Genomic DNA, 14,904 nt, shown 5'->3' with positions numbered 1-14,904 from the left:
TTCTCATTTCTCAAATACATAGGGAACTGAACTTAATTTATAACAATAAAAGGCTTTCCCCAGTTGATAAATAGTCAAAGGACATGAACTAGCAGTATTCAGAAGAAGAAATCAAAGCTATCAATAGTCACATGAAAAAATGCTATACATCATTACTAACTAGTGAAATGCAAAGCTACTCTTAGGTACTATCTTATACCTATCAGATTGGGTATCATGACAGAAAAGGAAAATGACAAATGCCAGAGGCCATGTGGAAAAACTGGAACACTAATGCACTGCTGGTAGAGTTGTGAACTAATCTAACTGTTGTGGAGAACAATTTGGAACTATACCCAATGGACTATAAGATTGTGCATACCCTTTGACCCAGCAGCAATACTACTACATCTGTAACCCAAAGAAAGCAAAGAAAAGAGAAAGTGACCTATTTGTGTTCTTAGATATCCTCTCATGAAAATATTTAGGCTGATACCTACTTCACACTGATTTCAGAAAATGAAGCAAGGACCCTAAAAGACTTCTGATTCTACTGGGGTCTACATATAAGTTCCATTCCCTTTTTTCTGTTATATTCAAGATGGAGGTACTAAACAAGAGACTGCATGAAATGAACCAGCATGTTGCCAGAGGACAATGGTTTCTAACAGGTTGATACTAATTCATTAGATCAGAATCATATAAATGGGCTGGAGAGATGTTTCAAAGGACTTTAAAAATGCTCAAAGAAGAAGCTGAGCCCACCTGACCAGGGCACTTTCTGGTCCAACCACAGGACAAAGAGAAGTCCTAGAGGTAATTTATCCCAAGCTTTCTTCCCCCAGTTCTGGAGTAGTGTAATAATTAAAATAGTTGAAGGTATAAATTGTAGTGATTAAAATAGTGGAAGACTTAAATTGTAGTAGATAAAAGAGTGGATGAGTAAATTATGACCACAGAAAATTTGTTTTCACTACAGTGTCTTGTTTTTAAATCAATATATAAGGTGGTCGCCAGGGAAATATTCCCAATTATGAATATACCCAAGTCAACTGGGTTTTATAGAGAATTTAATTAATAATACAATAAGTAATTAAAGAAAGAGAGAAAAAGGAAATAATGAGAAAGGGATAAGCTGGCCCTGGCCAGTCCTGGCCAACCCAGGCCTAAGCCCTAAGAGAAAAGACCAGTCAGTCCTTAATCTCTCACCACAAGATCTGTCCAAGCAAGGATTCAGAGGGACAAAGTCTCCTCAGAGGGAGTTCCAGCCAGAGTCAGCCTCCCTCAGACTGTCTTCAAGAGACTGTCCCAAGAGCCTGTTTCCAGAGCTCTCTCCCAACAGCCTCCTTAGAGACACTTTTTTCAAGATACTGGTTCTGTCCTTATATAGGGAATTTTCTCCTATGTCACCTCCCCTAAGTTCTTCCATCTACCAATCACAGTAGACGTTTTTCAAAGGATAGACCATTCTTAGTCCATACCTAAGAAGGTGTAAATTTTTGAGTAATTCACACCAGGAAAGCTCTGAGTAAGTTTCTCAGCTCTTTGTTCCTTGTAAATTCACAAGTTGCTTGACCTTTATAGGTACTTATCTTTTTGCCTTATTATAAGTATGGGTTTAAGTACTTTTCATTGTTCAGAAAAGAGTTTACAACTTTATCTTCCCCTAGGGCAGACTTAAGTAGGTGAAGTAGAGTTCTCACATTCCTGATCTAAGTAGAGTTCACTGCCCAAATGGGGAATGGTCTTAATCCAATCTTATGAAGTAGGGTCTGGGAATTTTTAAGGTTCACAGTAGAGTCCAAGTCAGAGCCAGACTAAAGGTAGTTGCTGCTTGAAGTATCTTTTTCTGGTATCATGAACTTTCTTTTCAAGTTATCTTGTGAGCAAAAAATGAATTTGAATGAATAAGAACAAGTGTGTTTCTGACAGTTTCTGGCAAGATTTTTCCAAAAGCACCAGGAGCTAGAATAATTCAGTACCTAAGGAAGTCCTGTCATGGGCTGCTAGTGGTAGATGATAAAGAGGGTGGACAGATGAGTACAGAAGAGGCAAAATCATAATTAAGCTGTGTTTATTTACCATCAATGAAAATGAATGAATAAAGTAATAAAACCATAGCTTTTACCTGTTTTTTTTAAGCTTGGCTTCAGCCGATGGCATATTCTCCAAGCAACTGGGACAATAATGGGAGTCCACCTAAAGTAAACCAGCAAAATTTAATATTAATAGAGGCAGAGAAATACATTTTATAGTCATTCATATATGCCAAAAAAAAATTACTATATTCTTCTTCAACAAGACATTATGAGTGTGGTAGAATAGAAAGTGAGGTTAACCAGTTTAGAGACTGAAATACTTCATGTCTAAGGTTTGATTTTCAGCAAATGGTATTCAATAAATATTTACTGAATACCTACCATATAAAATGCATTGTGGGGAGGCGGAGTCAAGATGACGGAGTCAAGATGGCGGTGTAGAAGCAGCAAAAGTTCAGACCTCTGAAAACCCTTCCTTACCGATCACAAACTGAATGCTCCTAGGAAACTGAATATCAAACCTAACAAGACAGAGCCAAGGAACCTTCCTGCTGGACTCAATTCAAAAGTCCCCCACCAAAAGCCGGAATCTGAGAACACTCTGGTTTAAGGGGAAGGCAGAAGGAAGGTCCCAGGACACCCCCCCCCCCCCAACGTAGAGTACTAAGTCTCCAGTGGCAGCGGAAACCTCTGAGCCAGCAAAGGCGCTGGTCTGGAGGGTGTACCTTGAGGGCAGGGCTGTGCCAGGCTCAGAGCGTCAAACACAGGTGGCGGGGAAGGACCTGGAGAGGGAACGCAGAGCGGGCAGTCTGGTCAGAGCGGCGGAGACCCTCCATATTGCCCTAGCATTCCAGGAGGTTTTGGCCTCAGAGCACATCCAGCCCAACCCAGCTGAACTTAATCCCATCAAAAGTCTTCAGAGGTCAGGGAAGTCCAAGCTCCAACACCCCTCCCTCACAGACTGCACTGAGAGATCTGACAAAGCTCCAAGAGGGGAGATTGACAGAAAGCCCCAAAACCAAAAAATGGGAGAAGCAAGAGCACAGACAAATACAGGGAGTAAAGAAGTGGTAAATATGAGCAAACAACAGAAAAAAAGAGGAAAGAAATTACAATCAACAGCTTCTGTACAGGCAATGAACAAAGAGCAAATGAAGCAGAGGAGGAGGCAAGTGATAAAACAGAAATCCCAGTGAATTGGATACAAGCTTTGGAAGAACTCAAAATGCAATTCAAAACACAATTAAGAGAGGCTAAAGACAACTGGGAAAAGAATTTAAAAACTAAAATAAGTCATCTAGAAACAGAAAATAAGTGTCTTGAAAGCCAAAATCAACCAGCTTGAAAATGAGGCAAAGGAGATGAAAGATGAGACAAAGAAGATGAAAGATAAGGCAAAGGAGAGATGAGGTAAAGAGAATGAAAGATAACCTCCAAAGAAAATCAGCCCAGAAGGAGAAGGATGACCAAAAGCACAGGGATGAAATTCAGTTTTTAAGAACCAGAAAACAAGTAGAATTAAGTGGCCTCACAAGGCAGCAGGACACTATAAAACAAAACCAAAAGAATGAAATAATTGAGGAAAATATGAAGCATCTCATTCACAAAACAGAGGATTTAGAAAATCATTGAAGGAGAGGCAATTTAAGAATCATTGATCTACCAGAATACCATGACAAAAGAAAAAGCCTGGACATACTACAGGAAATTATACAAGAAAACTGCCCTGATATCCTAGAACAAGAGGGAAAAGTGGAGATTGAAAGAATCCACAGATCACCTCCTGTACTTAATCCCCAATTGACAACACCCAGGAATGTTATAGCCAAATTCAAGAACTATCAGACCAAAGAAAAGATATTACAAGTTGACAAGAAGAAGTCATTCAGATACCATGAAACCACAGTGAGGATAATGCAGGATCTGGCTGCATCCACAATGAAGGACCAAAAGGCATGGAATATGATATTCCGGAAAGTAAGGGAACTAGGTCTACAACCAAAAATCAACTACCCAGTAAAACTGACTATATTCTTACAGGGGAAAGTATGGTCATTCAACAAAATAGAAGAATTCCAAGAATTTGTAAAGAAAAGACCAGACCTGAACAGAAAATATGATGCCCAAGCACAGAACTCAAGAGAATCATCAAAACGTAATTTAAAAAGAGGGAAAAAAGAAAAACAAAAGAAAACTACAAGGAAGCTCATGGCAGGAGGGGGAAGAACATCAATACACTGGAAGGATAAAGAGGTTGGAGATAGGAAATACTCAACTCTTATGTGCACTGAAATTAACCCAAAGAGGGAAGAACAATCCAATCCACTGGGGCAGAGAGTAGATTTGCGCCCTATAGGGGAATAGAAGGGTAACAAATGGAGTGGTGGGGAGGGAAGCAGTACAAGGGAGGGGGGGGGGTAGTTTTAGAAAGACTTCAGGGAAAATAAAGGGGGGGGAATAAGAAGAGAGGAGGGTAGAAAGGGAAGTAAAATAAGGGTGGGAACTAGGGGAACTGGTTAAAAACAAACATTGATGTAGAAGGAAATAGTGAAAGAAGAAAAGGCAGGACCAGGAGTAGAAATCAAAATGCTGGGAAATACACAGTAATCATAACTCTGAATGTAAATGGAATGAACTCACCCACAAAATGCAAGCGAATAGCAGAATGGATTAGAATCCAAAGCCCTGCCATATGCTATCTACAAGAAACACACGAGGAAGGTAGATACGCATAGGGTTACAGTAAAAGGATGGAGCCAAATATATTGGGCATTAACTGATAAAAAGAAGGCAGGAGTTGCAATCATGATATCTGACAAAGCCAAAGTAAAAATAAATCTAGTTAAAAGAGATAGGGAAGGTAATTACATCCTGATAAAAGGCAGTATAAACAATGAGGAAATATCAGTACTCAACATGTATGCACCAAATGGCATAGCATTCAAATTTTTAAAGGAGAAACTAGTGGAGCTCAAGGATGAAATAGATAGAAAAACTATACTAGTGGGAGACCTGAACCTTCCTCTATCTGAACTAGATAAATCAAACAAAAAAATAAATAAGAAAGAGGTAAGAGAAGTGAATGAAATCTTAGAAAAATTAGAGTTAGTAGATAATGTGGAGAAAAATAAATAGGGACAAAAATGAATACACCTTCTTTTCAGCAGCACATGGTACATTCACAAAAATTGACCATGTATTAGGGCATAAAAACATTGCAAATGAGTACAAAAGAGCAGAAATAATAAATGCAACCTTCTCAGATCACAATGCAATGAAAATAATAATTAGTAAGGGTACATGGAGAGGTAAATAAAAAATTAATTGGAAATTAAACAATACGATTCTCCAAAACCAATTAAAGAACAAATCATAGAAACAATTAATAACTTCATTGAAGAAAATGACAATGATGAGACATTCTTTCAAAACCTATGGGATGCAGCCAAAGCAGTACTCAGTGGGAAATTTATATCCTTGAGTTTATATATTAACAAATTAGGGAGGGCAGAGGTCAATGAATTGGGCATGCAAATTAAAAAACTAGAAAGTGAACAAATTAAAAATCCTCAGATGAATACTAAATTAGAGATCCTAAAAATCAAAGGAGAAATTAATAAAAGTGAAAGTCAAAGAACTATTGATTTAATAAATAAGACTAGAAGCTGGTACTTTGAAAAAACAAATAAAATAGACAAAGTACTGCTCAGTCTAATTAAAAAAAGGAAAGAAGAAAACCAAATCAATAGTATCCAAGATGAAAAGGGAGACCTCACCTCTAATGAAGAGGAAATTAAGACAATCATTAAAAACTATTATGTCCAATTATATGGCGAACAAATATGGCAATCTAGGTGATATGGATGAATACTTACAAAAATATAAATTGCCTAGACTAACAGAGGAAGAAATAGATTACCTAAACAACCCCATATCAGAAAAAGAAATTGAACAAGCCATCAAAGAACTCCCTAAGAAAAAATCCCCAGGTCCAGATGGATACACAAATGAATTCTATCAAACATTCAAAGAACAACTAATCCTAATATTATACAAACTATTTGAGAGAATAAACAAAGAAGGAGTTCTATCAAATTCCTTTTACAACACAAATATGGTACCGATCCCAAAGCCAGGCAGGTCAAAAACAGAGAAAGAAAACTATAGACCTACCTTCTCCTTAATGAACGTAGAGGCAAAAATCTTAAATAGGATACTAGCAAAAAGACTCCAGCAAGTGATCACAATGGTTATTTACTATGACCAGGTAGGATTCATACCAGAAATGCAAGGATGGTTCAATATTAGGAAAACCATCCACATAATTGACCATATTAACAAGCAAACTGACAAAAAATCACATGATTATCTCAATAGATGCAGAAAAAGCCTTTGATAAAATACAACACCCATTCCTATTGAAAACACTAGAAAGTATAGGAATAGAAGGGCCTTTCCTAAAAATAATAAATGGTATATATCTAAAACCATCAGCAAACATCATCTGCAATGGGGATGAACTAGAAGCCTTCCCAATAAGATCAGGAGTGAAACAAAGATGCCCATTATCACTTCTATTATTTAACATTGTACTAGAAACACTAGCAGTAGCAATTAGAGAAGAAAAAGAAATTGAAGGTATTAAAATTGGCAATGAGGAGACCAAGCTATCACTCTTTGCAGATGATATGATTGTCTACTTAAAGAATCCTAGAGAATCAACCAAAAAGCTAATTAAAATAATCAATAACTTTAGCAAAGTTGCAGGATACAAAATAAACCTGCATAAGTCATCAGCATTTCTGTATCTCCAACCCATTTCAGCAGCAAGAATTAGAAAGAGAAATTCCATTTAAAATCACCCTAGACAATATAAAATACTTAGGAATCTATCTGCCGAGACAAACACAGGAACTATATGAACACAACTACAAAACACTTTTCACACAATTAAAACTAGATCTAAACAATTGGAAAAACATTGATTGCTCATGGGTGGGACAAGCTAACAATAAAAATGGCACTCCTCCTCAAATTAATTTACAATTTATTTAGTGCCATACCCATTGAATTACCAAAAAACTTTTTTACTGAATTAGAAAAAAACATAACAAAGTTCATTTGGAAGAACCAAAGATCAAGGATATCCAGGGAGATCATGAAAAAAAATGCAAAGGAAGGAGGACTTGCAGTCCCAGATCTCAAACTATACTATAAAGCAGTGGTCATCAAAACAATTTGGTACTGGCTAAGAGACAGAAAGGAGGATCAGTGGAATAGACTTGGGATAAATGACCTCAGCAAGACAGTCTATGATAAGCCCAAAGATCCCAGTTTTGGGGACCAAAATCCACTATTTGATAAAAACTGCTGGGAAAATTGGAAGACAATATGGAAGAGATTAGGTTTGGATCACATCTCACACCCTACACCAAGATAAACTCAGAATGGGTGAATTACCTGAATATAAAGAAGGAAACTATAAGCAAATTAGGCAAACACAGTATACAGAATAGTATACTTGTCAGATCTTTGGGAAAGGAAAGCCTTTAAAACCAAACAAGAGCTAGAAAAAAATCACAAAATAAATATAAAATTTGATTATATCAAATTAAAATGTTTTTGTACAAGCAAAACTAATGCATCCAAAATTAGAAGGGAAGCAACAAATTGGGAAACAATCTTCGTTACAAAAACATGTGACAAAGGTCTAATTACTCAAATTTATAAAGAGCTAAACCAATTGTACCAAAAAATCAAGCCATTCTCCAATTGAGAAATGGGCAAGGGACATGAATAGGCAATTTTCAGTTAAAGAAATCAAAACTATTATTAAGCACATGAAAAAAAGTGTTCTAAATCTCTTATAATCAGAGAAATGCAAATCAAAACAACTCTGAGGTATCACCTCACTCCTAGCAGATTGGCTAACATGACAGCTATGGAAAGTAATGAATGCTGGAGGGGATGTGGCAAAGCCGGGACATTAATTCATTGCTGGTGGAGTTGTGAAGTGATCCAACCATTCTGGAGGACAATTTGGAACTATCTCGAAAGGGTGCTAAAAGACTATCTGCCCTTTGATCCAGCCATAGCACTGCTGGGTTTGTACCCCAAAGAGATAATAAGGAAAAAGACTTGTACAAGAATATTCATAGCTGTGCTCTTTGTGGTGGCCAAAAATTGGAAAATGAGGGGAATTCAATTGGGGAATGGCTGAACAAATTGTGGTATATGTTGGTGATGGAATACTATTGTGCTCAAAGGAATAATAAAGTGGAGGAATTCCATGGGGACTGGAACAATCTCCAGGAATTGATACAGAGTGAGAGGAGCAGAACCAGGAAAATATTGTACACAGAGACTGATACACTGTGGTATAATTGAATGTAATAGACTTCTCCATTAGTGGCAATACAGTGACCCTGAACAACTTGGAGGAATCTACGAAAAAAACCACTATCCACATTCAGAGGAAACACTGTGGGAGTAAAAACACCGAAGGAAAACAACTGCTTGAATACATGGATTGAGGATGGTTGGGGATGTAGACTCTAAATGAACATCCTGGTGCAAACACCGACAACATGGAAATAGGTTCAGATCAAGGACACAAGTAATACCCATTGAAATTGTGTGTTGGCTGCAGGAAAGGTGAGTGGAGGGGAGGGAGGGAAATAATGTGATTATTGTAACCAAGGAATAATGTTCTAAATTGACTAAATAAACTAATTCAAATGGAAAAAATAGAAATAAAATGCATTGTGCTAGGTGCCGGGAAAAGACATAGTACAAGATAAACAAGACAGTCCCTGCCCTTAAGGATCTCATATAATCTAATGTAGTGGGGGGAAATACATACACACAATCTTACAATCCATTCCATTCTCTCCATTCACATGGTCATCAACCTAGCTCCCTCCACTTCTCTCACCTAGACTATTGTGATAGCATCCTAAAACAGATCTCTTTGTCCTCCAATTAATCCTCCACATAGCTGACAAAGCTAAAGCACAGATTTGACTGTTACTCCCCTGTTCAGTAAACTCCAGTGGCTCCCTATCACTTCTAAGATAAAATACAAACCCCTGTTTTGGGCACGTAAGACCCTTCACCATCTAATTCCAACCTATCTTTCCCTTTTTATATATTATTTCTTTTTGTGTACTTGCAGTCCAGCCAAAATGAACTTTCTATTCCTCACACACACCATTTCCTTCTCCAATCTCTGCTTTTTTTTTTCAGATTGTTCCCATGCCTATAATATACTTCCTCCTCTTTTTTGACTTAGAATCTCTGGCTTCCTTCAACGCTCATATTAAAAGCTACCTCCTCCATGAGACCTTTCCTGACCACCTACCCACACCCCAAGTAAACCTCCCCCCCAACCTCCTTGCACTTATTTTGCATATATTTTATATATACCTGCCTACCTACAAGAGGCCTTTCTCAACCCCTCATAATTCTATAGTACCTTCTCTATATAAATGATTTTTATTTTATTCTGTATACAACTTGTTTGTACAATAGTAGGTACTTAATAAATGCTTACCGATGGAGTGACCTTTCCTCTTGTGAATTTCTACTGTACTTGCAGTCAGTATGACAATTTAGCATACATTTGTCCTATAATTATTTCACAAAATCAATTTTGAGTGCTGAAATATATAGGTAAACACCAAGATCACAGAATTTCAGAGTTGGAAAAGACCCTATCATATATCTAATCTAACCCATATCTGAAAAAGAATCCCCAATATAGCATGCCTGACAAGTGATCACAACTGCTCTCCCCATCAGTTTCCTCATCTACAAAATGAGAATAACAACAGCACTTACCTCGTAGAATTGTATGAGGATCAAATGAGATAATACACAGAGAGTGGTTTGAAAATGGAAAAGCACTATAAAACATGAGCTGTTATTATGAATCCTCAGCTTTAGAAGGAAATTCAGACACTGCCAAATCCACCCTGAACAAAAATCCTCTCAAGGTAAGTAGCAAGTAGTTAGTCACATAGCCTCTGTATCAAGAGCTCTAATGAGGGGAAATCTCTCCCCAAAGGAGCCCATTCCATTTGAAGCTAGTTCTAATTGTTAACAAGTTTTTGTGACATGTACAAATGTGCCTCCAAAAATTTAGTGACTTTTTAAGCATCCTTAAGAGCTTTTAGGTCCAGCCAGAGAAAAGTCCTCTGATAGAACCAGTCAGGAAAACCTGAATAATACCCAGGGTGGTCTTATCTAAAAGATAATGCTGTTCCCTTTCCACCCTGATTAGCCTTCAGGCTACTGGTCACCTAAGAGTATAGAAAGTCTTGGTTGAATGTTCAATGATTTAAAAGTGTCTCATCATCTCAATATGGAACTTGAACTAAGAGAGTTCTGGAGTTGAGTCTTATCTCTGACAAGCTCTTCCCAGACATAGGCTTAATGTCACTAGATAGAAATTTAGTTATGCATTTATTAAACACTTATTATGTATAAGACCCTATTAGGGATGCTGTGGGGAGGTGGACATAGAAAGAAATGGGGTCTTTACTCTCTTGAAGGTTAGAAAGGAGGTTAATCCAAATGTTACCATGATACAGTGTGCTTGCTGAGCCCTTTTTCAGGGATGTTCATTTAACTTGATGTCCACCTGTCACTCAACTCTCACCTGTGGCTTTAAGAAGCTGTAACATGCACAGCAGCCACATTCTGGTCAAACTGTTTTAGCAAGGAGGCTAAACCAGTATGAGAGTAATTGACAAGCCTCAAACCCATTTAGGACTTGGGGGATGTCTACAATACGTTCCAAAGGCTGAAGCAGATGTTGTGGAGTGCCTAGAGGTTGATCAGACTTCAAATATGTGAAGGTTGGGAATGGCATCTTGCAGAAGATAGGACTTGAGCTGAAAACTGAAGGATATCAGGGAAGTTAAGGGGCAAGGATGATGAGTCAAGGCATGAAGGGCAGCTAATGAAATAAAATACTTCAGATTTGGGAGTGTTATGTGTAAGGAACAGCAAGGAGGCCAGTGTCACTGGATTGTAGAATAAAGGCAGGGTGGAAGATGAGAAGGTAGGTAGGTTAAGAAGAAAACTGGAATGGTGGGAAGTGGTCAAGTTATAGAAGATTTTATAAGCCAAGCAGAGAAGTAAGATACTAGGAGCAAGTAAAGGTATATATAACAGACAGTAAACCTGGAAGGAATAATGATGGATAGACTAAAGAATCATTTGTACAGGGATAAAACTTGAATGATAGGAGGCAACAGGATCACAAAAAACATATGGTGAAAAAGGAGTTCAGAGAACAGCCTTTAGAGGATCCCAATTAAGAAGTAACACATAGATGATGATTTAGATAAGGAAACCAAGAAAAAACATTCAAATAAGTAGAGAACAGGTCAGGGCTGTGTCTAGAAGACAAGGAAGGAGAAAGGATCAAGAAGGGTAAGGAGGCCACAGCATCAAAAACTTAAAGGGAAGGCCCATAATCATTGGCAACTTTAGAGAAAGGAAAACTGATAATCCTCCAGATGCAGGCTGGCTCAATTTGGATTTAATAAATCCATGACGATTCCTAGAGAGTTCCTTCCTGGATGCTTGCAAATGGCCATTTAAAAATCCCCTCTAGAATGCCATCAATAACAAGTGTTAAGCTCATTAAATGAATTAATGAAATAATAAAAAGCATTCATCAAACGCTGTGCTTTTCAAAATCCACCTTCTTTCCATTTTTTTATTTTGAAAGCCAGGGCATAAGTTTAGTTCTAGGTTTACATCATAGGTACTGTTATTTGGATATTTCTTGTCATTTGCTCTCTCTCTTTTTTTTTAATGTGCTTAAAGTACTTTATTAAACTAGATGTACAATTAGCAAATTCTTTTCAATAGAAATTTTAAAAGCAAAATTATAAAAGTCTTTCAATAAAAAACTATATAGTTAACAATTACACGTTTCTCTATAATACAGTTTCTGATATACTGTCTGAAAAATTAAATATGTTTTCCACGAACCTATCCTTATAACCTTAGCTGCAATATTGTAGTCATTTGCTCTTAAATGGAAAATAGCCCTGTTCACTTCATTCATTCAAATCCTTCTCGTCTTGGACACTATTCAGGTCCTCATCTTTATGAACTACTGCAATAGCCTCCTAATTGATGTCTCTTTCCCAGTCTCTCCCCTTTTAAATCTCCAAATGCTGACAAAATGATATTCATAAACAAGGATGCTATTCTCTGCTCAAAAACCTTCAATGGCTCCTATAGCTTCTTTGAAAAACAAAATCCTCAGCCTGAAATGTAAAGCTCCTCCTAGTCTGACTACTATCTGACTTTCTTATCTTATTTTTTATTAGCCTTCTTGAAATTTCCCTTCCAGTTAAAATGAGGCATGTACATAAAATTCCATCTCTTGCCTCTGTGTCTTTACACCTGTGGTTCCTCAAATTTGGGAAATACTCCTGAATAACTGCCACCTTGAAAAATTATCTGGGTGTAGGGAATGTATATGTATATGTATGTGTGTGTGTTGTCTCCAGCATCTAGTTGTGTCCTGCATATCTTAGCTATTTAATAAATCTTTTGTTGAATGGTAATCTCACCTCCTTTCGAAATACTGCTTAAGGACAGGGCTGATTTTAAATTTTGTTTTTGTACCCGGCCTAGCATAGTGATTTAGAGCAGGTGAGAAATTAATCAATGATTGTTGGATTAGATTGAATTGTAACTCATCTTTTGAATCCTCCATCGCAGAAACTTACTCCAATCCTGAGTGTTGAGAATGTAGTTAGAAATCAAAAATACCTTTCAAATTAAATCGAATGTGGTAATGTATTCTTATTGCCTCTCCCCATTCTGAAAACTGCCCTACCTAGTATTGTACTCTGAATACGTCAGTCTCAGAATAAAGAGGGCTGACACACACACCCCGATCGGTCTATGTGCCCTGCAGTCTTGGACTAAAGCCAGAGATGAGGAGCAGAGTGTATTTATAGGGTGTGAGTAGGGGCAAAGAAAAGTGAGCCTAGAGACTTCTCAGAGGAAAACGAAGAGGAAGGGAAATGCAAGAATTCTGACTTACAAATCCCTAGCAGGGTCCATGGGCAAAACGAAAACCCACAGCTCAACATCGTAGGACCACGCCTCTCCACAAAACCGGAACCTAGCCCTGTCTTCAACTGACAGTCACTCTGCCCAATCACAACCTGCGCCAGGAAACGCGTAGCTCCCGCTACCAATGGTGGCCTTGCTCGACAAGGATTTCAGCCAATCAGTGTGCGCTGAATGTTCAGCACGACCAGCCAGCCCCACCCAAGACTTCCCATTCAGAGTGACAAGACCATTGGCCAATAAAAAACGAAGACAAATGATCGTTCCCGCCTCTAACTGTCAGAGTTCCCTTGCCCCATAATGAGAAACGGAGATTAACCGCAGAAATGGCGCTTGGTTACCTCGTGTGAGACGCATTCCAGCGACCTCAATTCGCTGCAGTAGCGGCAGAAGTACAGTTGCGAGAGCGGAGCTCGAACCTTTTTCTCTCCTTGGACCAGGTACAGAACTCGCTCCGATTGCAGCAGCGACGCCATCTTAGAATGGGAGGTGCCAAAGCGGCTCACCCCTGTCACGTGATCAGAGGGACTACGGTTTCCTGTTGCACCGCCTACTTCCTTCCTTTGTGGCTACGTCACTTAATTCGGTCAGATTCTCTCTCAGTCGCCACGGAGTCATGGGAACCCCTGCAGCCCGAGGCGTGTGTTTTGACGCATGCACTGTGCAAAGCGCGCATGTGCGGTAGAAGTAGCTTAAGGAGGGCAAATAGGCTTGTCTGAGTTCTGGGGTATTATGGGTAGTAATGGAAGTTAGCGTACTACGGTTTGCGCTTGTTACGGGTTATATGACTACATGTGGATATCCTTCCCTCCAGTAGCATTCTCTGGCTGACCCATTAGAACTCTATTCCACCCATTATAACACCACTCCTCAAAAGGTTATTGTAAGGTCTCTGAGCCTCCCCTCCCTTCTTGTTTGTGTAGACTTCTTGTGCACCTTGATTATAATTTCCCCTTACCTTTCTTTGTTGAAGGGAGGTAAATCGGTGGTCGGTCCATAAGCACTTTTTAAAGGACCTATGTGCCAGGCTGGGGATAAAAAGAGAAGCAAATGATACCCCTGCTCTCAAGTAGCTCACAGTCAAATGGGAGCGGCAATATGCAAGCAACTTCACAAGCAAGAAATATGCAGGATCAAGTGGGAGATAATCTCCAAGGGAAGGCACTAGTATTAAGGGAGAATTAGGAAAGGCACCCTAGAAGCAGGGATTGTAGCTGAAATTCGAAAGAAATCAGAGAAGCCAGGAGAGAGGAAATGAGGGAGAGCATGCTAGTGAAAATGCTTCCAGTGGGAAAAACCGGATGGAGTATCTTTGGATCTCAGAGGAGGTGGGGAGTATACAAGGTGTAAAAAAGACTATGGAAAGGTAGGAACCAGATTATGAAAGACTGAATACAAAAAAAAACCTTTTTTATATTTTATTTTGGAGGCAATAGGGAGCTACTAGAGTTTATTGAGTGGGATTGGGGGGATCGGAGGGGACGTGGTCAGACCTTCGCTTTGGGAAGATCACTGGCAGCTAAGTGAAGAAAGTATGGGAATGGGGGAAGAGACCTGAATAAGAGAGATCACTGGCACATGAATCAGAGCAACTTGGATTCTAGTTGTAGCTCTGCTACTAAAGCTGATTCTAGTCCCAAATCAGTCATTAATTTTTTGTGTCGAGTCATTTCCTCCTTCTTGGCCTTGGTTTCTTCCTCTGTAAAATTCTAGGTTGGATAGACACTTAGTATAGGCTGTGGCACCCTGTCAGTTTCCTCATCTGTAAAATGAAGGGGTTAGA

At 38.7% G+C, this 14,904-nt stretch overlaps 1 protein-coding gene across 3 annotated transcripts in view; it reads right to left on the bottom strand.

The window, feature by feature from the left end:
- Positions 1-13,786, bottom strand: part of DCTN4 (dynactin subunit 4) — a 52,474-nt gene extending 38,688 nt beyond the window's left edge. Inside the window, exons 1-2 of one of the 3 annotated variants that reach the window (XM_001369255.4) lie at positions 13,463-13,786; positions 2,108-2,178 (exon numbers count right to left, since the gene is read on the bottom strand). In XM_001369255.4, coding sequence (XP_001369292.1) covers positions 2,108-2,178; positions 13,463-13,597 — 206 coding nt within the window. In that variant the 5' untranslated portion in view covers positions 13,598-13,786. Of the gene's footprint in view, positions 1-2,107; positions 2,179-13,092; positions 13,158-13,462 lie in introns of those variants that run through there. The other 2 variants (XM_003339559.4, XM_056811459.1) reach the window with 2 other exon arrangements.
- Positions 13,787-14,904: the final 1,118 nt, after the last annotated feature.

Source organism: Monodelphis domestica, chromosome 1 (genome assembly GCF_027887165.1).
Source record: "Monodelphis domestica isolate mMonDom1 chromosome 1, mMonDom1.pri, whole genome shotgun sequence".
Taxonomy (NCBI): domain Eukaryota; kingdom Metazoa; phylum Chordata; class Mammalia; order Didelphimorphia; family Didelphidae; genus Monodelphis; species Monodelphis domestica.
The sequence above is the reverse complement of the archived record's forward strand: the minus strand, read 5'-3'. Positions and strand labels throughout refer to the sequence as shown.